At 38.9% G+C, this 22,665-nt stretch overlaps 1 protein-coding gene across 2 annotated transcripts in view; it reads left to right on the top strand.

Moving 5' to 3' along the window:
* Positions 1–21,265, top strand: part of TBX18 (T-box transcription factor 18) — a 30,742-nt gene extending 9,477 nt beyond the window's left edge. For both annotated transcript variants that reach the window (XM_090035944.1, XM_090035935.1), the window contains 4 exons: positions 5,436–5,603; positions 7,328–7,392; positions 11,573–11,667; positions 16,969–21,265. In XM_090035944.1, coding sequence (XP_089892070.1) covers positions 5,436–5,603; positions 7,328–7,392; positions 11,573–11,667; positions 16,969–17,693 — 1,053 coding nt within the window. In that variant the 3' untranslated portion in view covers positions 17,694–21,265. The remainder of the gene's footprint in view (positions 1–5,435; positions 5,604–7,327; positions 7,393–11,572; positions 11,668–16,968) is intronic.
* The last annotated feature ends 1,400 nt before the right edge of the window (positions 21,266–22,665 follow it).

Genomic DNA, 22,665 nt, shown 5'->3' with positions numbered 1-22,665 from the left:
ATTGTTGCATACACTGTCAGTCAGAAGTGACAATCCCACTTTACAGCAGTGCATAATTCAGGCAGAAAACTTAATGCTGTTGCAACACATCAGCTAATGTTGATAAGTAGATCTAGAAAATGATTATAATGGTGATAAAAGCTAAAGTCTTACAATGCTAATTTAGAAAAAAACAACGAAATATTATTCATACAACAAGGTTAGGATTCCTTGTTTAACTCTCAATAATGTGAATGGAGGTTTCATATGTGTACCAACAATAAGTTAGCATTGTTTTTAAATATTTATATTATTGTAGGAATTCATGGTCAGCCAGGTCCGAGACCCATTGTGCTGGCGTTGTACAGCATTATAGAAAATCACAGTCCCTGTCCCAGCTATTAGCCCTTTGTTTAAGAATGCAGTGGTGTAAAGGTCTAATGCTTAGGGCCAATATTAGCTATTTAAATGTTTGCTATAATCTTTCAGGATCATTGCTATTTTCACTAGCATTTTGGGTGGAAGGTATCTCTTCATACTTTGTAGTGTTGTATAAATAGATAGATAGAGATGCTCCATCCTCCCTTCCTTCAACCACTCCCCAGCCTCTTAGCCCTGGATGCACAACACCCTATAATGACAACATGCATTTTGCACATAGATCAAATAGCGCAAGTGAAACTTATAAGTACATGTTTTCAGACTGGTGCTTGAGGGGCTTCCTGGAGCTTGCAGCTAATTACCTTTTCAAAGCAATCAATAGGTGGCATGTTTTAAATTACATGGTGGAGTAAATTCATTCACACCTTCCCCAACAAGTGTACAATGGCAATGAATAGCATTAATCAGATTCAATATGATAAAGAAAAGGAAATCTTGTTTTTACAACTGACAAAGACAAATATGGTGTGTTCTTCACATTTCTGTGCTTCCCCTTATGCTAGCTGGTTTTCTCCTCAACCTCTGGAATAATGGCTTCCAGGTCAGGTCACTATTTTATGATTAGAGATGGTTGAAATTTTTTTTGGGGGGGTGGTCTCAACATTTTTGGACTATTTCCCCATATTTTTCAATTAATTACCTTGGATACAAACTTATGTATTTTAGTTGCTAGTGCAAAAATGGAGTCTTGCCTATGGTAATTTAGTTAAGCCTATTCTCCCCTGCTGGTTTTAAATGCATGCATCAGATAGTGGAGGCAGGCAGGCTCTTACTCCCCCCATGCTCTGCTCTGCCTGTCACTTTTTAGAAATAGCTGTGTATTTTTGTCTCGGTGCTTTTTGCAATGAAAAACTGCAAATTTTGGCATTTAAATTTGCACCTTTAAGCTTAATTAAGGTTATAGTAGGCAGTTCACACTTGTTGGTTCCTCTCTGTGCACAAAGCCCGAGTACATATGTTTGGCACTGAGAGTCTGAGGGAGAGCAGAAACTTTGCAGTGAGTAGAAAAGTGGCTGGGTCTTCTTGTGTGCTGCTGTAGGGTAAGGGAAATGGGATTCCTGTTGTGCTGGAAGTGCTGTTTGTATTACAGTAATGCTTGAGGCAGCAATCAGGACTGGGGCCCCATTGTGGCAGGCACTCTATAAACACTTATTAAAAAACAGTTTTTGTCACACAGGGTAGGTACAGACATTACACTGTTATATATGTGAGCAGAAACTGTTCTATACCTATAACAGAACAGAAGTTCGGCACACGTAGACTGGTTTAAAAATGGTGGAACCCGGTGCTCACCAAAGGGCAAATGTGTTTTGTATGCTACCAATCTAAATTACCCCACTTACAGAAAGCAGCGTAAATTAGATTGATTCTGCTTTGGGCTTTCTGAATGTCTGTACCTAGCAAAAAAGGTTCTGTGTTGCCATGGGTGCATTCACTATTACTAGTTTTCTGACATACAGAAAACAAGAATTCTTGGTTCCAAAATGATACCTTTTATTAGACCAACTGGAAAATGGCAAGAAAATTTTCCTTTTCTGCAAGCTTTTGGGATCAAAGTCCCTTTGTCAGGCCCTTGGAAAAATGTAGATGGTACAGGATAGTAAAAAGTCCCCATAGGTAGGAAATAAACTTCATTTTTGCACAGAGGAAGCTGAAGATGGAAGGCTGTTCCTCTGGGTCCATGAGAGTGTCTTTGTGAGCTGTGTTGAGTAGCTCTTTGATGTGGTGACCAGGTAGAATTCCTTCCCTGGAGGTGTTAGATGGCAGGCAGGGAAGCAAAAAAACTTCCTTGTTGTTCTGCAATGAAGTTTAAAATTCAAAATTGGCTAAAATTTGGCATCTTCTATGTTTCAGGGTTATACTTGGTATCTGTGTTGGTCTGAGACAAAAAAGACATACAAAAAACTAGAACCAAAATTTTGGAACCAAGAATTCTAGGGGGTTTTTTTGTATGTCTTTTTTGTCTCAGACCAACATGGCTACCAAGTAATTCACCATTATTGTGTACTGTCCCGCTTTGCTACTATAGCCCTACTTTTCCAGACATAGTCCTTTTGTGTGGCATGTGCCTCTAGCTATACCCATAGTTCCTGCGTTTAGGGCCATTCATTCCACAGTAGCTGCCAGTGTTTCTTCTTTAGAGCTATTGTTGTGTCCCATCTGTCAGCAGGTTCATTGCTGAATTTTTATTTTATTGTATTTGCATTTATCTTGCATTATCTTTTGCATTACCAATATCTTGATACTGTTGGAGTAGAAACATCTAGTTGTAAAGGAAAGCTTAAATTCATGCAAAAATTGTTAGTCCCTAGAGTTGTGATTTAATGGTATGGTGAATGCTATGTGCCACTGCAGGCTACCATCCTGTTTATTATGTTTGCTTACAGAGGAAAGCTAGTGGAAGTTTAGAGTGGACCAAGACCTGGGAGTAGGTGAGGGTTTGAAAAGAAGAGAAGAAATGAAATGTGAATAAAATGCATATTAGGAACAGTGCTGTAAAAATTCTAACACTGAGAAATTTAAAATTTAGTCATTTCATTAGTAACAAGAAGTCAGCTTGTTTTCTGAGAGCTGGAATTCCAGTGTGCAGTCCAGCCCAGAGTGAGGACTGGTGTGTTTTGCTGTCCATGGAACAGCCGGGGAGGTAGTCTGACTCGTCAAGTTTCCTTCCTGCTGCTTTGACTAGTATGTAAGTAGTAGAGGTTGCATCCATTGCAGTGTACATCCCTTAATGTGTTGGTGCAGCTATGCCATCAGGTCTGTTGGGAGAGAGCTGAGGGCAAACTCCAGACTCCTTCTCCCTTCTGCCCTTTACCAACCACTTGCAGAAGTGGGATAAAATAATGGTTCATATGCAAAAAGCAGTGGTATGCACCCTACATGTTCACACTCTGTGGAACGAGCTATGGTCTGACTGTAAATGAAGCAAACCAATATTTGACTGAAACAAAATTTAAATCCTGTAGTATATCTCTCTCTCTCCCTAAATTTGAGTGGGATTTATCTTTAAAATAACAATACCATTATATGAGACATATATGTGTCTTCAGGTTAAGCTGTATAATAAATGTTTAAGCGAATGTGGCCAACCTAAAAATAGTTAAAAGTAATTCTTACTGGATGGTTTGGGTTTGGTGGGTTTTTTTCAGGGGCGGGGGAGGCGGGTTGTGTTGGAGGGGGAGGAGAGTTTACATATTTCCTGTCTTTAATGAAGATCCACACAAATGGTGGAGACTGACTGACTGGTTCCACAGGGTGAATAGCGTGGATTTAATTCATTAAGTGCTGTTAAATACATAAACATAAAAGTGAACCCCCCCTTGCAGTTGCTTTTTTTCCCCCAACTATTATAGTTATCTCAGGTGTTACTTGGAACAATAGAGGTAAAACAATGTTGTAGTTTTTATCTTTTTAAAATTGAAAGTGTCACTTCCAGAGCCCAATTCATTATTGTTCTGTGCCTTGTATATTATTGATTATTCATATTGCTGTAGTGTCAAGAAACCCCAGCCATGGATCAGGAACCACTGGGCTAGGTGCTACGCAAACATACACCATAAAGGCAGTTCCTGCCCTAAGCACCAGACAAACTAAGGGTTTGTCTATACTGCAAACTGCAGTGTAGTGTAGAGCATCTTCAGCTAGCCTTAACATACTAGTCTGAGGAATGGAAGTAGAACAGCTTCCCTGTGCTTTTCTGAGGCAAAACACTGGAATTATTGTTATAAGAGAGATTTGAACACAAGGTGCCAGCCTCCTTCTGGCCCGTCTGTAAAATTTTGAAGAAGTTTGGAAAGTCATCTCTTATTAAAATGTCCATAGGGTTCTAACAGCTTTTGGAGTCCTTATAGTATCATTGCCCAAAGTTTCAACTGCAATATAATAAAAACCTTAATTATCCAGAAACATTGGCTATCTAAAGGGGGTCATTGTACCCTAGTCAAGAGTGAATGTATTCAAACTACTTTTCTTAGTCAAACCTTTATTTATCCAGCCTAAAATAATGTTCTCTGTATTTTTAGGATAAATGAGACTTCACATGGCACTTGGGCTTAAAGGTATAAACGCTGAATGCAGTGCCTGATTTTGTAGGTAGCCTGTGCTTGCTAAAGGAAGAAGAAATTTGAAAAGCTCTACTGAAATTTGATTAGAATTTCTACAGGCCAGTAGCCGTGGTCTTTAAAAATAATAGCGAAGGATCTCCTTATTTCTTCTTCTTTTTCTTTGAGAACTTCTTTTAATAGGGTGCATAATAGAAATTAAACAGAATAAAAAAACTCTACTCTGTTGTCAACTTCTTCCAAAATGCAAGGATATCATATTGATTCTGTGAAAAGTATGCATGCTTAAGTTTATGCTCTGTAAACAGTTTTGAGATTCCTAAGACTTGTAAGATGAGGCCTCAATCTTTACTAAAAAATGTCGCCCCAAAACTGGTACTTTGTATTGTGTGTGGATATATGTGTATGCAATTGTTCTGTTTGTCTGTACATACTATAAATATAGTCTTGCTAGTGTTTGCTTTTTTGATTTTTGATATTCTCCTTAAAGCTGCTGCTCCTGAAATCCTAAGTGAAGATCTTGGCTTTCATTTAAAAACAAAAACAAAAAAAAGCAAAATACGTTTAGACCTTATGGTAACAGAAAAAAGCTTGAAAATATCCAAGTTCAGATGCTAAAAGTTCAGAATTCACACTGACTTCAGTAGGCCCAGGATTTCATCCAAGATTTTAAAGCTAATATCTTGGGATTTTTTCTTTTTTTTTTTTTTTAAGGGGGGTGACTAACACAGTTTTGAACGTTTAGGGTTGACAGTCCTGTAAGTATGTGGGTGATTAGGCTACAGTAATGAAATTTTCCATATGTTAAAGAAACATTTCATTTGCAGGAACTGTCATGGTTAGCACTTGCAAAAATCTATTCCAAGCTTCTATTAATACTGAAACAGCAAAGTTCATAAAGAAAAATGTTCCTTTCTAACAAATGTTACCTCTTTCTTTTCCTTTTTTTGGTAGATCATCCTTCATTCTATGCACAAATACCAGCCCCGTGTTCATGTCATTCGTAAAGACTGTGGAGATGACCTGTCACCAGTCAAGCCTATCCCTTCGGGAGAAGGAGTTAAAGCATTCTCTTTTCCTGAAACTGTTTTCACTACTGTAACAGCATACCAAAATCAACAGGTAATTTTGACTTTCTGGTTAATAATTTACTAGGTCTTCAAAATATACCAGACAGAAGCAAGACAAGAAAAGGAAAACCTGTTATTACAACGCAAAATAAAAATAAGTAACTTTTTTTTTTTTTTGTGGTCACAACTGATTACAGTCTCTATGTAGTAGGTGCTGTATAGAGTAGGAAATGGCTCCTGCTCTGAGGAATGTGCAGTCTAAAAAGAGGACATAGGAAGATGAGGGAGTAAGGCAGAAAGTGTTTAAAATGTTAATAAAACCCAAGGCAGATGTTTAAAAACTTGGTATCTACACGTCAGGTAATTGCCTTTGGTGGGATTTTCAAAGGCATAACTCTCACTGATTTTCAAAATGCTTTGCAGTATTAGTCAAGTATTATCTGCAGTTTATGAAAGAATAACTGAGGCTTTCAAACAAAGTTAAATTTAACTGGAGCAGAATATTTACTTGAGAGGGAGCAAAATTGGTGTGTATAAATAAAAAAAAAAAACTTAAAGTTCAAATTCAGCCTGCACTGGAATTTAAAAAAACAAAACTAGAAACCCTTCTGGATATGGACAGATATAACAGTTATGTTCCTGTTAAATGTTACTATTACATCTGGGGATTTCTGTAGGGATACAAGTGCAAAAGACCACTGGAACTTTTAACCCTTTTTCATTCACTGTTAAAGTTGCTCAGTGCAGGAGCATGCAGATGTAACTGTTGCATTTTAACAGCTGATGCATACACCCAAGTTGCAACTTCTCATTGTTTTTAAGCAGTTTTAAAAAGGCATTTGTCCATAGACTCTTATCTAGTTGCTTGACTCTTCAGGTGTGTTTGTACTGCACACTTCAGGGTGGTGTAGCGATGCTTAAGAAAGCTAAAAAAAAGCTAATTTTAAGTACTAGAAACAGTAAAGATACAGGAGCATGGCGTTCTAACCTTTGAGCTCCAACCTTTACAGCAGGACAAATTAGGCTGCATGTGGCCATGTGCTCCTGTGACCAGAGTGCATCTGAATAGCCAGCTCTAACCTTGTGATTCTGTTCTAATGATTTGTCTAATTCATGTTTAATTCATATTTCGTATAATACCCTCTTATTTATTCTAAATAATTTAGAGTAATTATTTTGGGAAGTATTATACTTCTATGTGCATGCTTATTGACCTGTGTTCTTCAGGAAGCAAAATCATTGAATGATTCAATATAAATTTAAAGTAGGAGAGTCATACAGCCAATTGGTGCCTGTTCTGTTAATTTAAAGAAATTTAAAATTACTTTTATATTTTGTGCTACTTTTTTATTTTATGTACATGTGAGCATTGAGGCCTAAAAATAATCTTTCTCATTTTTATATTATTTGTTGGCCCATATATTATTTAACTGTCTCTCGGACAACCGTGCCATGCATTATCTTGGCTAAAGGAGTAGCACTTTCCAGACTATTTTAAGAATCCTAGTCTGCCTTTTTGTAAAATAAACACCTTTTGACTTCCCTTAGGATCCACTCGGAGAATGATTGCAAGATTGGGCCCTAATTGCTTTTCAAAAGAAACTGCACTGAATCTGTAAATAGGAAAAAAGATGCACTTTATTTCTTTTATACTTCTTAAAATGAGTTAAAATAGAATATTCCACTGTTAGCTCGTATTTTGTGGATAAATGTGCTTTGCACATAACTTTGAATTGACAGAATTGACATCATCCCTCACTCTACTCATATTTACAGATCACTCGATTAAAGATTGATAGGAATCCATTTGCCAAAGGGTTTAGAGATTCTGGACGTAACAGGTAAGCTTTGGAAAGTGTAAACTGTTCACATCAGTTTGTTAAAGGGTCTGAAAAATGGGTACTATCCTTAAACACATGAGATTTTTCTATTTCTAGTAAGAGCTAAGTGTTGCTGTGCTCAGAGAGGAGATAATGATTGTCAAATTATACCTAAAATATGTACACTAAGGGGGTGTGTAGATGAAATGAGGGCCCTAAATTGAAGCAGTGGGTTTTTAAATACACTGCTTCAATTTGGGGCCGATTCTTCTTCTTTTTTTTTTTTTCTTAACCCCAGTGTCATGCACACACTGACTTACCTGCCTCTCTGGTGGTGGGGTGGGGAGGACAAGCTGCTGGTGGGTGGAGTGGTCCCTGGGGAGGCTGGTGCTTCCATCCATGGCAGTGGCACCCCCCGCCCCCCAAGGCGGCACCTGCCCACAGGCACCTGGCTTAGGCGGTCCCAGGGGGCCATGGAGGGAAGCACCAGACCTCTGCACAGCTCAGGTAGGCAGGCAGGCTCCAGGGGGAGAAATAAAAAACAGGTCACCGCTTTTTTTTTTTTTTCCCCCCCTCTCCTGGATGGAGCCTTCCTTTCCGAGCTGCTGCCAGGCTGCTTGCACGGGCCTCCTGCAGAACCCCTGAGCTGCATGGAGCCTGGTGCTTCTCTCCATGGCTCCAGGGGCAGCAAACTAAAACTTTTCTGAGGAGTTTTAGTTTTCTGTGCCCCAAGTCATTTAACGTGCGTTACATCACCAAATTTCCTACAGCGGCTAGAATTAATGCTCAGTATGCTGCTGAGGCGTACAAACACCAACACTGTTTAAAGTGTTGCAAAAGCATTTAGCCTGCTTTTAAAGTGTCATGCACACATGCCCGAGGTTTTGTCTACATGCAGCCTAAGGCTGCTTACAAACATTTAAAAAAAACAAACAAAAAACCCAAAACAAAAAATGCTTTCCTAGAAGCAGCAGCGCATTAGTGCAACCCCACTCAACTGCATCTGCATAGATCAGGTGCTTCAATCAATTTTAATCAGCTATTAAATAAAAGCACCAAAAAAGCCTCACTAAAGTGCTCTGTCTATACAGACATTGGGCAGGCTAGGTCCAACTAATGTGATGCCTCTTCTGGGTATATGCTGGGCCAGGCGCGAGAGTATGTTGGGTTTAAAGTAAGGTGCCATTTGAATTTTTTTTTTTTAACGTCTGTAAACAGCCATAATGTACATGAAGCATCCTCAGATGTTCACTATTTATCATGATACTTTTACACTCTTGAAACTTAATGGACATAGAATCCTACATATTAAATGCTTTCAACTGAAAAAAGAAAGCATTAAACAACTGTTTCTGTGCTCACTCAGTATTTGGTTTGCTACGGCTGGTGTGTGTTTTTGGGTGGGGGGCAGTGGGCAGGAGTGCATGTATGTGTATGGCCATCATTCTAGTGAAGTAAACTAGATATTAGTAGACGTGTGCACTGGAAAGCATGCCTTTTTGTCAACCAGTTCATTAGGCTTTTATTCTATCGGAAGGGTGAAGTATTAGAGATCCTTTTTGTTTCTTCTAATTGGATTATAGAAGTTCTGAGACTTAATTATGGAGAACAAACTACCATATTTTTTAATGCATGATGTTAGGAGAAGAAGAGGAGACCAACTTTTATAGAAAGTGGGAAATGACTGTAAAGATTTCCAGAAATCCACTAACTAACATCTTCCTAATTAGAAACAATTGGCAAAACTCAACCTTGGGTGGAATGAGGCACCTCTCCATTTGCATGAAGGTACCAACAATCATTGTCATTACTGGGTTTGTCACTGGATGCTGGAGTCCAACTGCAAAGGTCCAGTTGCAGGATTGAGTCTTTAGAGCCTTCCCCCCCCTCCTCCCCACCCCAAACCTTTGTCAGGGACATTGAGATAATTTTTTTAACAAGGAGACTGTGGTAACTTAACAGAGCAAGATGTGATGATCATTCTAGTAAAGAGGTTCCCTGTATATATTTATTTTGTATTGGCCTTAAATAAAAGCCAAAGTCCCTTCATTTCAAAAGTTAATGGGATAGCTGTTTTAGCTACAGTTCTCAATTAGGATGCCACAGCAGCTTGGGATACCTTGAGATCCTTACAAGGGTACTGCAGAGTGCCACACCATCTTAACACTGTTAGGTGTGCAACCATGATTCATGGTTCCTGACTTCCTGCCCCTGGGGCAGGGGGCTGGACTTGATTATCCTCCCGGGTCCCTTCCAGCCCAAATGCCTGTGAAATCTATGAAAATGTCTATGAAATAAACCCAGAGATTTCAAATAGGAATTCAGAGTGTTAAAAACATTCTGCCCTGTAGTGGTCTTTCAGAGTCCTTCAGAACAGAAGAGTGGCTCAAGTATTTTCATGTCCCAAAATAAGTGAGGACTATGAGCTGTCACTTTGAGGGGTGCCTCAAGTATAGCAAAGGGCAACTTGAGTCTAAGAAAGCTGAGAACTGCTGTGCTAGAGCATTGCCTGTTGCAAAATGTATAGTGGCCTCTCTTCTCTTGAAAGCAACAGTGTTGTGCTGCTTATGCACCAAGGAACTAATTAAATACATTTTGGGAATATGGTTCAATTTTAATCCTTTGTCCACCAGATCTTCCCACCATGTTTTAAATCATTCCAGACTAGTTTTAAAGGCTCCATTATTTATAACATTTTATGTAGCATGTCTACTACCAAGATGTGTTAATCCATAACAAAAGCTTAAAATACTGTGATATCATTGTTTTAAACTTTTTTAGGCCAGGCCAAATAAGCACAGCATTAATTGTACATTGCATTGTAATAATTTTCCTCTCTCTAGCTAGGTAAAGTAATTCTGTTTAATTAAAAAATATTTCCTTTCAGGTCATTTATAGTCCTGGTTTATAGAGCTTGGTAGCTTCACCCTGTAAAAGCACTCTGTATGCTTACAAAGTGAAATAGAATTTATGTGCTGAGAATAGCTTCATTCTTCAGTTAGGCTTTAAGTTTGACCCTATAAAAACTTTTATTCAGGAAAGGACCAAAATTTCTTCTCTTTAAATACTTCAGGAAAAACATAACTGTTTTGTTAAATAAACTTAGCCATTTGATAGCATAAATTAGGGTGGTGATAAAATGTGGAAATTGTTCGAAGGCATCTTGTATAAATTATCGCCTTGGCTGCACTCCTCCAGGAGGTGACTTTTATCTCCACTTTAACTAGAAATGAAAAGTCACCATTACTGCAGAAAATGAAGGCTATTTTTTAGTCCAGGTTCAGCTAATAAATACTTTATAACTGTTTCCTGCAACATATCTGCTGTGATCCTGCTGGAATTGCAGTGTGAAAAAAGTAATATAGGAAGAGAATGTTGGTAGCCTTAAATCAGAGCAGTTGCATATTTCTATTTTACTAACTGTGCTGCTCAAAGGCAAGTACTCGTATTTGGTATGCACTTGATGTTGATGCTTAACAGGCCTTATGGGTGCTGCAACAAAAAGTAGCAGCAAATTATATCAATGCTCTGACTTTTGTTTATAAGTTCATGGCAGAAAAAATAAGGAACATCTATTATTTAAGAAAGGGGAGGAATTATCCTACTTAGCAGATCTAGTTGAATGGCTGGATGATCATTTATTTCTATTTTCTCATTACAAAAGCTTAAAGGAAACAAAAAGCTTAGAGAAAACTAACAAAGTTAATTGCTAAAGACACTTTTATCTAATATTGCCTGTGCACATTCAACTCAGCAGTGCATCCATGCATCACTCCTTGTGTAAGGACAGTTTTTGGAGCCAAAAACAGTGTTTGTGAATCTAATCTTACTAGAAATTTGTTCCGTGGATCACTTTCCTTCTAATCAGGCATGGCAGTTCATTCCTCTGGCACTTAGAGAAGATGTTTATCTGAAACAGCCATATTTTAGAAGTATTTAATTCCATTCTCGCTTCTAAAAAAAATGACTTGGCAGCTGCAAATGAGGAAGAGAGCCTGTATTCCAGGTGTCTCTCCAGACCACCAGCAAGTTCATTGCTGATCATAGCTAGTCCATGGATGGGGGCTGAGACAGAGGCACAGGCATCTTGCAAAGTTGCTTTTTGTGACTGCATGTGTGTGCATCTGTGAGAGAATTTATCAGATAGTTAGAAGCAAAATACAGATGACTCTTCACCATTGGTTTTCTTGTTTTTGATTAGAATGGGACTGGAAGCTTTAGTTGAGTCGTATGCATTCTGGAGACCATCACTAAGGACACTTACTTTTGAAGATATACCTGGGATACCAAAACAAGGTAACAGTCTTGTTTGTTATTTTGATGATCTGGAAAACTCAAAGATAAAATTACTACTGTTCCTTACCTAAAAAAAATGACCCTTACAGGAAAAAAAAATCTAAACATTTATCATAATAGAGATGATATTTTATTTTCAGGTATAGTAGCGCCGCTAGTTTAACCACATTGGTAATGTATAGGACCAAGTAAGATCTGTTACTGAAGCTTACAATGTCCGGTGCAGAATAATTCGATAAAGTCACTGTCATCCATAAAAAAGAAATTGTGGGTGTATGGACATAGGAATATAGATCAGATATGCACAAGTGTGCACACATTTATATAAAACTGTGTGTACTATATATGATCTATATCATATCCATATATAATATATATTTATTATTGATAGTTTTGCATTGTGGTTTGAACAACTTCCAATAACATATTTTCCCTCCAGCATTAAAAATACAAAATCTATCAATCTAGACTACGATCTACCATTAAGCAAAACACCTTTCACTAATCTGGAGCTGAAGTTGTAATAAGAACACTGTGGGCACATCTACACGTGAAGCTATGTTGCCGCAACAATGCACTACAGTGAAGTAACATCAGCGGTCACAAACTGATGCCGCAGCTACATTGTCGTAGCAACATGCTCCCTCATTATAGCTCATTGCTACGGTGATGTAGCATCTAAAAATACCGGTGCACAGTGTGCACGGCACAGTACAAGCTGTTACTGTACTAAATGATAGTGCAGTAATAAAGGCACCGTAGGGACGTGTAGTTGCACCTCGTGGTTTTCAAAGTAGGGCAAGAAATGCCCACCCCTGAAATATTAGACAGGAAATTCAAAATAAAGGTTACATTGAAAAGTAAAGTGGAAGGGCAAAGTGAATGACTTTTAATTTAGCCCTTTTCTACACTACCTCTTGTGGACCTCTTATACCCTGTTTGCAGAGACATTTCTAGCGAAGGTTTTCTGTAAACAGGGTTTTGATAAGGATATGGAATTTATGGATAACTGTGTTGTGTCAATCTCTGTTGTACGTGGCTTTTATTTTGCATAAGAGTGATCATGAAAATGATTTTGAAATTTAAATCTGAATCTGTTTTGACCCATTTTGCAACATACTAGTCTCAGCCCAGCCCAGTAGTAATTTATCTTGCCATATCACAACACAGCATTTGAAGTTCCCTATGTCTGCAGAATTTCCGAGGATATGGTCCCTTCTGAAGAAGAAATGAAGAAAGCAAACTTCAATGACATAGAAGGGCATTAATTAAAAAACAGGCAAGAGGGCCTTGTAGTAATGATAAAGTACAGAGGAGGGTACTTCCATTTAAATGCAGCTTCAGTATACATTTAGTTTTTCTGAAAGAGTACTATAATCCGGATGCATCAGTTCTTAGCTTTTGTTAACACTAATGTTATTAAGGCCAGCTCTGGACCTGTAACAAAGGGTGGCCTTGGTCAAGCCAGCTGTAAAAGAATATATGGTCATTTGCGTATGGGAGTCAATGCCGGCCAATGTGAAGCTAGCCATACAGCATCCTTGTGTGCTATTGCCTCTAGAAAATAGCATGTTTTCAACTGGACTAGCTTGCTAGGTTTAAGCAGACCTTGATATTTTTACTTGATTATGGATCAAGCTACAAGTTATTTAAAGACAGAATATAAATAGTAGGGCTGTGCAAAGCTTCAGGTACTGATTCGATTTGGAGGAGATTTGGCCTGATTTTTTTTTTTTTTTTTTTTTTTCCCCCCCCTCAGCCGAATCTCCAAATCCAGATTGAATCAGGAAACTGTTAAAAAGGTCCGAATTGATTCGTAGCTTTCAAAATCATTTTGGAGAGCTTTGGAGGTTTGGACAGTCCCTTCTGGCTCTTTTTTTTTTTTTTTTTTTTTAAGAGCCCCCACTTACTGACACTGCTGCCAGGTGTGTGTGTGTGTGTGGGGGGGTGGGGTGGGGGCATCCCCAGTGCTCCCCACTGCATAGAGGGCTCTGCCTCTAGACCCCAGCCCCATTAATGACTGCCCTGTCCAGCCCCAGCTCCCAACTCTTTACAAAAAAACCCCCAACACTGCACTCACTGGCTGCTGCAGCAGCCATCAAGATCTCTTAGGGATTGCCCTCTGCCATTTTTTTTTTTTTGTGAAAGAGCTGATGCGCTGGGTGTAGATGGGGCAGCCATTGGGGGGGCTGGGAGAGCGGGCGGGGGTTGGGGTGCTTGTGGCAAAACCCTCCACACAGTGCAGGGCACTGGGGGGCAGTGGGGATTCCCGCCCCCCCCGCAGGAGAGCAGGCAGGGGATGGGGCCTGTCAGATTTGGACATTTGGCTGATTCAGCAGCGGCTGAATCGGATTTGGCTGAATCAATTCAGGGCAGTGATTTGAATCACTGAATCTGAAGTGAATACTAGCCACTTCACAGAGGCCTAATGAATAGTGTCTTGCACTTTTTCTACTTTTGGGGTGGAGATGTAAAACAGATTTACTTTATAGGTGACTTTCAGGTGTGCATTTCCAAACTGTTTTCTAGGTGTGTATATGTGATTAACTTAAAAAAAAATAAGTGTGTGCGGGGATGTCATAAATATTGGCAGCCTTAACTTTAGCTTCTTCTCCAAGAAAGCCCTTAGACTCTTAAAAACATACAAATCTCTGAGCAAGGAGTCTCTGTGGAGGTTGCTGGGTCCCTAGAACTTGCAAAGAGGTGGAGACTGCTTCTTCCTATGTGGCTTTCTCTTTTTTCTTCTCTCCAAGCAGCATCACTCATTCATAACTTCATCTGTCCCATTTTTGCTATTATAAGGAACACTAGGTGGTGGAGGGGATAGGGGAAGCAGTCTCTGGATCATTTCTTCTGCCCAAACTTTGCGTGCGTGTGTCTCTTGTCCCCTTTCAAAACAAATCTAGATCTTCCATGCTCTTCTGCATGTTCTTCTCACTCCCCAACACACATGCACACACATACATGCACTCTCTCTCTCTCTCTCTCTCTCTCTCTCTCTCTCTCTCTCTCTCTCCGCTTGCCTTATGGTAGTTTTCCCACCATTACCTCTTTGTGGCAGTGTCATCAAGATCATGAGGAGTTAAATCTTTAGTGTGCATAAGGCACATAGAAACCACTTTTAATAACTAGTTTCCTCCTCCTTCCTTAAAAAAAATTGGTCATAGCTACCAGTTTTTGCCATTGCTATACAAAAAATGTGGAGTTTCTGTGCCAAGCCATTTTGAATTACAAAGAACCAAAAGGGCTAGGAAAATGTTCAGGAGGTGAGATCATTTTTCTTTGTTTCATTTAAAATTCCTCGTATCTCCAGCATGCACAGTTTTACTTACCTCAGCCTCCCCAGAATAATTCCACGCTGGCATAAGATCACACATGAAACTTCAAGCAAGTTGGCTGAATTCTGGTGAAGTGCGCACATGTGTGCACACCTATGTGGTGTGCATGTGAGTTCACGTGCATGAAGGAACGAAATGAAAAGTTAGCTCCCAACTTAAAGTCCATAGAATATAGATACTTGAATATGTAAGACTCCAAAGGCAGTTTGCTTCTCAGGCAAATCTACCCAGGGGACTGATCAGCCTACCCACATGCCTGTAAACAACAGTGTTTTTTGTGTGAGGAAGCTCATGGTAATGAACTTTCTGTTTCTAAGACACGACAGCTCATGCTCGGTTTTTCTGGGGCTTTGGATGCTGTGGAAGTTCCTATTGATGTTTGCAGGTGAGAGAAATGGGAGCTAGATTCTGGGCAAAATCTTGGATCTCCTATTTCTCAGTCTGCTTAAATGGGTAGCTCTTTTTACAGAGCAGAGGCCAGATGATTTCTCCTTTGTTTAGAGTTCACCCCTTTTAGAAATGCATTCTCACCTTTTCTCCGCATTGGGGGACACTTTCAGAACGTGAGAGAGAAGTAAATAGATAAATCCCAATTTTATTTGGGATTTTGAGTGCTTTTCAGTGCCTGGTTGCAAGCAGAATGAGAGGCGGCAGAAAATAATTAACTGGAAATCTGGTATCTTTTTATTATATATTTGGTTATAGTTAAGGCCAGATTAAAGGACATGAGAGCCAAGTTATGCTTTGAATCGGAGCCTGGGCTCATGTGGGGCTCATGAGCTGTCACTGTTTTGGGAACAGTAGAATAACCAAACAGTGAACTCATATGCCCCCTCCTCTCCCCACACACTGAGCTGGGAGCCCTATTCAGTGGTTTAAATGACCTGGTTTATGCCTGTCTTGAAAAATTGTTAGTGTATTGGCAAAAGCTGCCTCTGGCCTGTCTGATTGTCACATACGATGCTTGAATGGGTAGGCATATTAGATTCCTTCCCCTCTACATGCCATTGGCTTTTAGTTTCAGGTGCTTGCTTCTCAGATACCTGCTAGGGAGAACAGGAAATTCCCCTAGCAGCAGGGAAGGTTTTGGTATCTTGAGAGCAGATGCACTACTTGGTACAACCATTTTTAGGCTTATTCCTCACCTGCATTAATTGAGTAAATGCTTCAAAAAGAACACTAATTTCCTGATCATAACAAGCTGGAGAGTACAGTATGGTAAAAATACCGTATTTTTTTGTATCCAATACACACATTACACCCCAGTTTGAGGGACCTGATTTTTCAGGGGAGAGTTTTAAGCAGGGAAGCTATTTTCTTTGCTGGAAAAGGTGCACTCCTGGAGATGCTGTGCATGCCATGCAGCTGCTAAGATGACAGCCCTTGTGTCTGCTCAGCAACCTGAAGGAGTGGAGTCCTGTGTTCTAATCCTCTCCCAGCTGTAGCTATTGGCTGAGCACTGTAGCTTGTACCTGATGCAGTAGCTGAGCTGCTGGTAGTATTTTGATGATACTTGTGATATGGAAACAACATTTTATTTACAGGAATGTATATAAAGAACTACATAAAATAAAGAAGTAAGTCTTGCTACTGCCCTGTTCCTCCTGGAAATGTAGAGCACTGGCAGACATTCCAGAGGGGAAACAGCACGTTACTGGAAGAGAGAGTGCATTAGTTTGACCTAGCTCCCCAGCATCTGTATAGGCTGGGTACTTCAGCAGGCCTTTTTGAATTGGCTTTAGATGAAAGTGCCAGTCAGGCTGGTTGCCTTTAATTAGATAGGGTATTTCTTCACAATTGTATAGCATTTCAGTGTTACGTCCATCCTCTTTCTTATCAAACTTTCTTGTGTCAGAGCTTTATAAAGAAAGATGCAAGTCGGATGTAAGTCAGTGATTTAAACACCATCAAGGATGTTCTTCTTTTGCAGTACACGATTTATGTTTTTAATATTGTCTTTCAGGAAACACAGGCTCCTCTACCTTACTCCAGGGATCTGGCAGTGGAGTTCCATCTACCCACCCTCACCTCTTACCAGGGTCTCCTTGCTCTTCTCCTGCCTTCCACATCAGTCCCAACACTAGCCAGCTCTGTAGCCTTGCTCCAGCTGATTATACAGCTTGTGCCCGCTCAGGCTTAACCCTTAACAGATACAGCACTTCTTTGGCTGAAACCTACAACAGGCTCACAAACCAAACCAGCGAGACCTTTGCACCCCCACGGACTCCCTCTTACGTTGGTGTGTCAAGTAGCACAACTGTGAACATGTCGATGGCGAGCAATGATAGTGATGCATTCAGCTGCCCACAAACCGGCTTATCCATGCAGATTTCAGGGATGTCTCCACAGCTCCAGTACATCATGCCATCCCCATCCAGCAATGCCTTTACTACTAATCAAACCCACCAAAGCTCTTACAATACATTTAGACTCCACAGTCCCTGTGCCTTGTATGGATATAACTTTTCCACATCCCCCAAACTGGCTGCCAGTCCTGAGAAAATTGTTTCTTCCCAAGGAAGTTTCTTGGGGTCTTCACCAAGTGGAACCATGACTGATCGGCAGATGTTGCCCCCTGTGGAAGGAGTGCACTTACTTAGCAGCGGGGGGCAGCAGAATTTCTTTGACTCTAGGACCCTAGGAAGTTTAACACTCTCCTCATCTCAAGTGTCTGCACATATGGTTTGATTAAGTCTTTAAGTAAAAGTACAGTATGTTTGGTGTCTACAATGTATTTCTTTTGCAATATAAAAAAACACTTAATCTAGCTTGTAAATGTATATATAATATGAGAAGAAGTTTCACTGAATCTTTTGACTTGGTTGTGGCCAGCCTTGTTCTTTATTTTGAGTTACACTTGAGTTTGTTGCAGCACAGCCCACTTGCTTCTCTAGTATAATACACTTAGTTGTATAACACATTGGAACATATGCAACAAATTAAGCAAGGCTTCCTCTCCTCTTTCCCCCTCCCCCTTTCTTACCCTTTTAAGGAACAAAATGACACTTAAAGAATTAAACAACACAACAAAGCCACATACATTTCCCATAAAACCAGCAGATTTCCTTAAAATGTTTGTACTGTGCTGAGCTGGTGCACCAAAGGCAAGTTGCACGTTTCTTCTCTGTTATAAGAGATATGAAAGGCATTTGGACTTGGCTGTGTGAAGCATGTGGAGTCCAGTCTAAAATAGAAATTTAGCTATGGATTAGGTACAAAATAAATTTGAAATAATAGCTTTCTTTTTCACGCTATGCTTTTTTTAGCTTGTCAGAAGTTTGACATTCTTACGAGGTTAATCTAGTTTTGCCTTATAATATGACCTCATTTAAAAACCAATGCAGATGCAAATTATGGTGCTAAGAGTAAACTATAAGCAGTAACAGAAATACCAGCATTCCTCTGCATGGAATCGATTTTTGGGAGATTAATTTTTGTCAAGGGAAAGGTTTGATCTATTTTTTCCTTTAAAATGTTTTCTATGGAAATTCTCTATTTTAAAACTTTTGCAGGAAAATAGAATATTCTTATATATCAATGTTTTTTGTATATAACCCCCCTCCCAAATGCAGACTTTTTTTTTTTTAATGTTTTGTATTTCAGTTTAAGGTAATGGAATGATAAATTCCATTATCAGTTATACCCCTCATGTTTCTTATTAAGGAAAAAATTTCTTTCCACTTCAGAGGCCCAAAAAAGGATGCTGATTCTTAAGCCTAAATTAAGCAGGTGGCCCGTTTCTTCCTTCAGTTTCAGAGCTGCTATTGGAAGCAGAACTTGGTAGTAGCTGCCCCATGTAACCGGAGAGAATTGGGATCAGGATGATTACAAATCAAATTCTATGGTGCTTTGCTTGGGATTCCACAGCATGGCATATAGTGCCTATTTCCCTCTTTTTGGGATCGGTCTTTCTTTCTATGTCCTTTCTGTCACTAGGTCACTCCTGGTTTGTTTCTCAAATGCTCTTCTCCATGGAATTTAAGTTGTTCACTTCCTGTAGTTGATTTTAACTGATTTCTTTAAGTACACAGGCCCCAAACCATTCCTGACAAAGTTCTCTTGGATGACAGCGAAGTGCACCTATGTCAAAAGCAAGATCATTAGCAAGATTCTCACTTTGGTTACACCTGTGCAATCCTAGCAAAATCAACATTTTGCTACATTTTTGGAGATGTACTCTCACCTATGTACCTACCAGATTTTTTTAAACCTGCGCGTCATGGAGAAGATTTTTCATACATAAAGGAGAGAGCTTTATATTTGCTAACATCGAGGCTTTTTCATATTACATGAATGATGCAGAAATACCTTAAAGAGGGCACAAATGTCATTTGAGGATCCCCCTCATGGCAAGAGTTGTGCATGGGCAGTTTAGTATAAATAGGAATAAAACTGTAAGTTTAGTGTTCTTCACTTTCAGCTTTCAATTGAAATAGCTTGTTGCATTTCTCAACAGAGTCCATGTCTTTTGGCATGGTTTCAGCAGGTTTAACTTTTAAGAAACACATTTTATAACTATATTACATCTTCACTGGAATTGAGGTAAAGGGAGAAAAACAGCTTCCTCCCCATTATTTGGGGCTGAGCTAGGTATTTTATATAATTTGTAAGGGAGTCCCATCTACAAAGCTCCAGTCTCAAATTTTGGGAAGCTTAAAACTCTATCATGGGTTTGGGGAGACATGGATTCACTATCCTGCTTCACCAGACTTCCTGCATAATCTTGGGCAGTTCACTCAGCCACTGTGCCTTAGTTCCTTGTCTGTAAAATCGAATAATAGCACTTTCCCACCTTGCAGGGTGGTGTTTGGATACATTCAAGAGTGTGAGGTGGTCCAGTACTCTCTCTCCCATAGGACTGGAGAGATCAGTGGGACTTGGTGATTCTGATTTTTCTTTCAGCCTTTCCCACGTCATCAATGCTTTCTGACAAAGGAAATACATACTGTGAAATGCTTTAAAATGCAGTAGTGATTACATCTTCGGTTGTATAAATGGTCAACTTCATTGACTTCCATTTGCAACATGGTTTCATATCATATCAGACTTCTGGCAAGCATTTGAAATCTCACCATCAGACAAAGCTTGAAATGGTTGTAATGCTATATTTACTCTTATGTTTTAAAGGGATAAGCAAGATATTTTTCACTATAATGTGTGTCACCTTGAAGAACATTGGCTGAGTGGATGTGGCTGGTAGACTAAATCTTACAAGTCCTTCCACAGGGACAACTCCTGTATTAAAGACTGCAGGATTATATGTGTGTGTACAGGTGCACATGTGCTTGAAGATGATATTTACATTGTAATTTTTTGGTAAATTTATTGGTACAATTTACTGATCACTTTTTTCCTTCTTTCACATTATTTTAGCATATAACCTCACAGTGTTTTTCTGAAACATTTTTTTTCTTGTAAAGTTGAGTTAATATTGTAAATAGTGATTGGTGTGTCATTTCAAAGACTAGCTTTTTATCATTATAGTAAATGCTATATATGCATTTTGTCTATAATTATATATCTGTATTTTATAAAAATTGCCACAGAAATTATATTAAAGTGTATATCTAAACACTTCTTTTAACATTTGAAAAATTAAAGGGGTTTTATTTTGGTCTGCACCTTCAACAAAGAAATCAGCATGAGGTAAGACCTCAAGTGCAAATTTGTCAAAGTTAGTAACATACAACCGAGTTGACAGTCAGTGGTGTGGAGGTAAATAAACCTACTGAAAAAATACTTTTATCTAGGGTAGCCCTGCTTTCTATTTCTCTGTGTTATACTTACACTTGCTTTGGGGTACAAGATTAAAATAATACCAGATTGGGACAGTAGTCTTCTACTGATACTATGCGGTGTTGCAAATGAACACTGTATGGGCAGATCCTGCTATTCAGAGAGGGGGGAAGCATTTCACTGGTTATAAGAAAATGGTCTCCTTAAGTTCTGTGGGACTTGACCTAATATTTTAGAAGTTTACCTCCTTGTTTGAAGGAAGGGGGCAATGAGTAGCTCTAAATTCATTATGTTGAGGTTAGTTCCAGCAAATCTATGCTATGAGCAATTCAGCAGTGGAAATGTCTTTCATCATTAGGATTAGCTTTAAAGCTTTGTAACCCAACTATACTTTAAAAAAACATAGAGGAGCCAATTGCTTTTTATAGGAACTTTTAAAAAAATAAGCCACAAAATAACTGGTTTTAAGGATTTATCGTTTTATAATTTTACTGCAATAAATATAGCCCTTTTATATATTGAAAGACTTTTTTCATTGTGTGCTGCATATTGTCTCTGACTTCCATGGCATGATTTTTTTCAGGTTTATTTTGGAGTTCAAACATAAATTTCAGTTAAATAAGTTATCATAAGCCTTAAATTGCTAATACTTTTAGGCTTCCTCCTGACAAAATATATTGATTTGTCAGTGAGGCTCTGAATTTGTGTGTTAAGGCTCAGCTATAATACTTCTCTTCATACTTACTGAAAAGTTTGAGTATATATGTCTTATTTAATCTGCACTGAACTAAGTCAGCCTACATATCCTGCTTTATTTTCATTCTTATGAATCAGTTAACACAAGTAATTCAACATGTTGTTAAGCCAAGCTGAGGTGACATGGTCTTTTATCAATCGTGGTAGCAATGAGTTAATTGATGTTGTCAGTGACTGATTAGGGAATAAAAACTTAACAGGATTCATCTCATTTAAATACTTTTTTTTAAAACCATTGTTATTAAACTCCTACTTTTGAGGAAAAAAAATTAATTAGCCAAGAAAGAAAAAATAGTGCAAAGTAGTTATCTTCTGTTCCACTTAGTAGATCTCTGACATAGAACCTATGAAAATAATCTTGGTTTTAGGGACCCTGGTACAAATGAGATATATCAACCAAAAAGTCAAAGCTTTTAGAAATGCCCTATATCCTTGCAAGAGCATTTGGACTAAGACAAGGAGCATCGTCAAGGCAAATTCACCGTGAAGCCTGAGCCCACTTTATCTGAATGACCTTCACATTATGTATTTAGAATTTCATCTGAATATAAGTTTCTACTCCTTTTCTTGTGACCATAGACTTGCAAAGTAAACCTATGCAAATTTACTGCTGCAGTTGAAGGTTTTTCATAGTTCAGAGTTCCAGACTCTCCCACCCATTTGCCTCTTGATGCTCTGAAAGACATCAGATCAAGTTCCCAGCTGTGGTGTTCAGTATTTCTTCGGCTTCTAGTGACATGAGGATAAGTTTCTCCTGAACCAGCTTCCTGCAACTGAACCAAGTTACTTGTCTGGCTAACATGATCTTTAGCTACTAAGAATGGCAAAGTGATTCAGAGAACAAAAGGTTAATTTTTTTTAAAAGCTCTTGCATAATTAAAGTTCCATCAAACTTCAAATAGATGTAAACTGAGACATTTGGGAAGATGGGATGCAGACTCCTAAATTACCTACAAGGAAATTTTACTTGAGATTTAATCCTGTTTTAGATACTGATTCTACTCTGTAGCTTTTGTCAAGGAAGACACAGGCCTAAATTCTGATATCTGTGTTGAATTAAGCTTTTAAAGTTTGAAGGTACTTGATTACATATGCTATAAAGCTTGAAAAAGTTGGCCTTAATTTATCTGTGCTTTGGTTTCCACAGAGCAGTTGTGGCAAGTACACA

The sequence above is a fragment of the Crocodylus siamensis genome, chromosome 1 (assembly GCF_052110815.1).
Source record: "Crocodylus siamensis isolate JL-2025a chromosome 1, ASM5211081v1, whole genome shotgun sequence".
Lineage (NCBI taxonomy): Eukaryota > Metazoa > Chordata > Crocodylia > Crocodylidae > Crocodylus > Crocodylus siamensis.
Note: the sequence above shows the minus strand (reverse complement) of the source record. Positions and strands in the feature narration are given on the sequence as shown.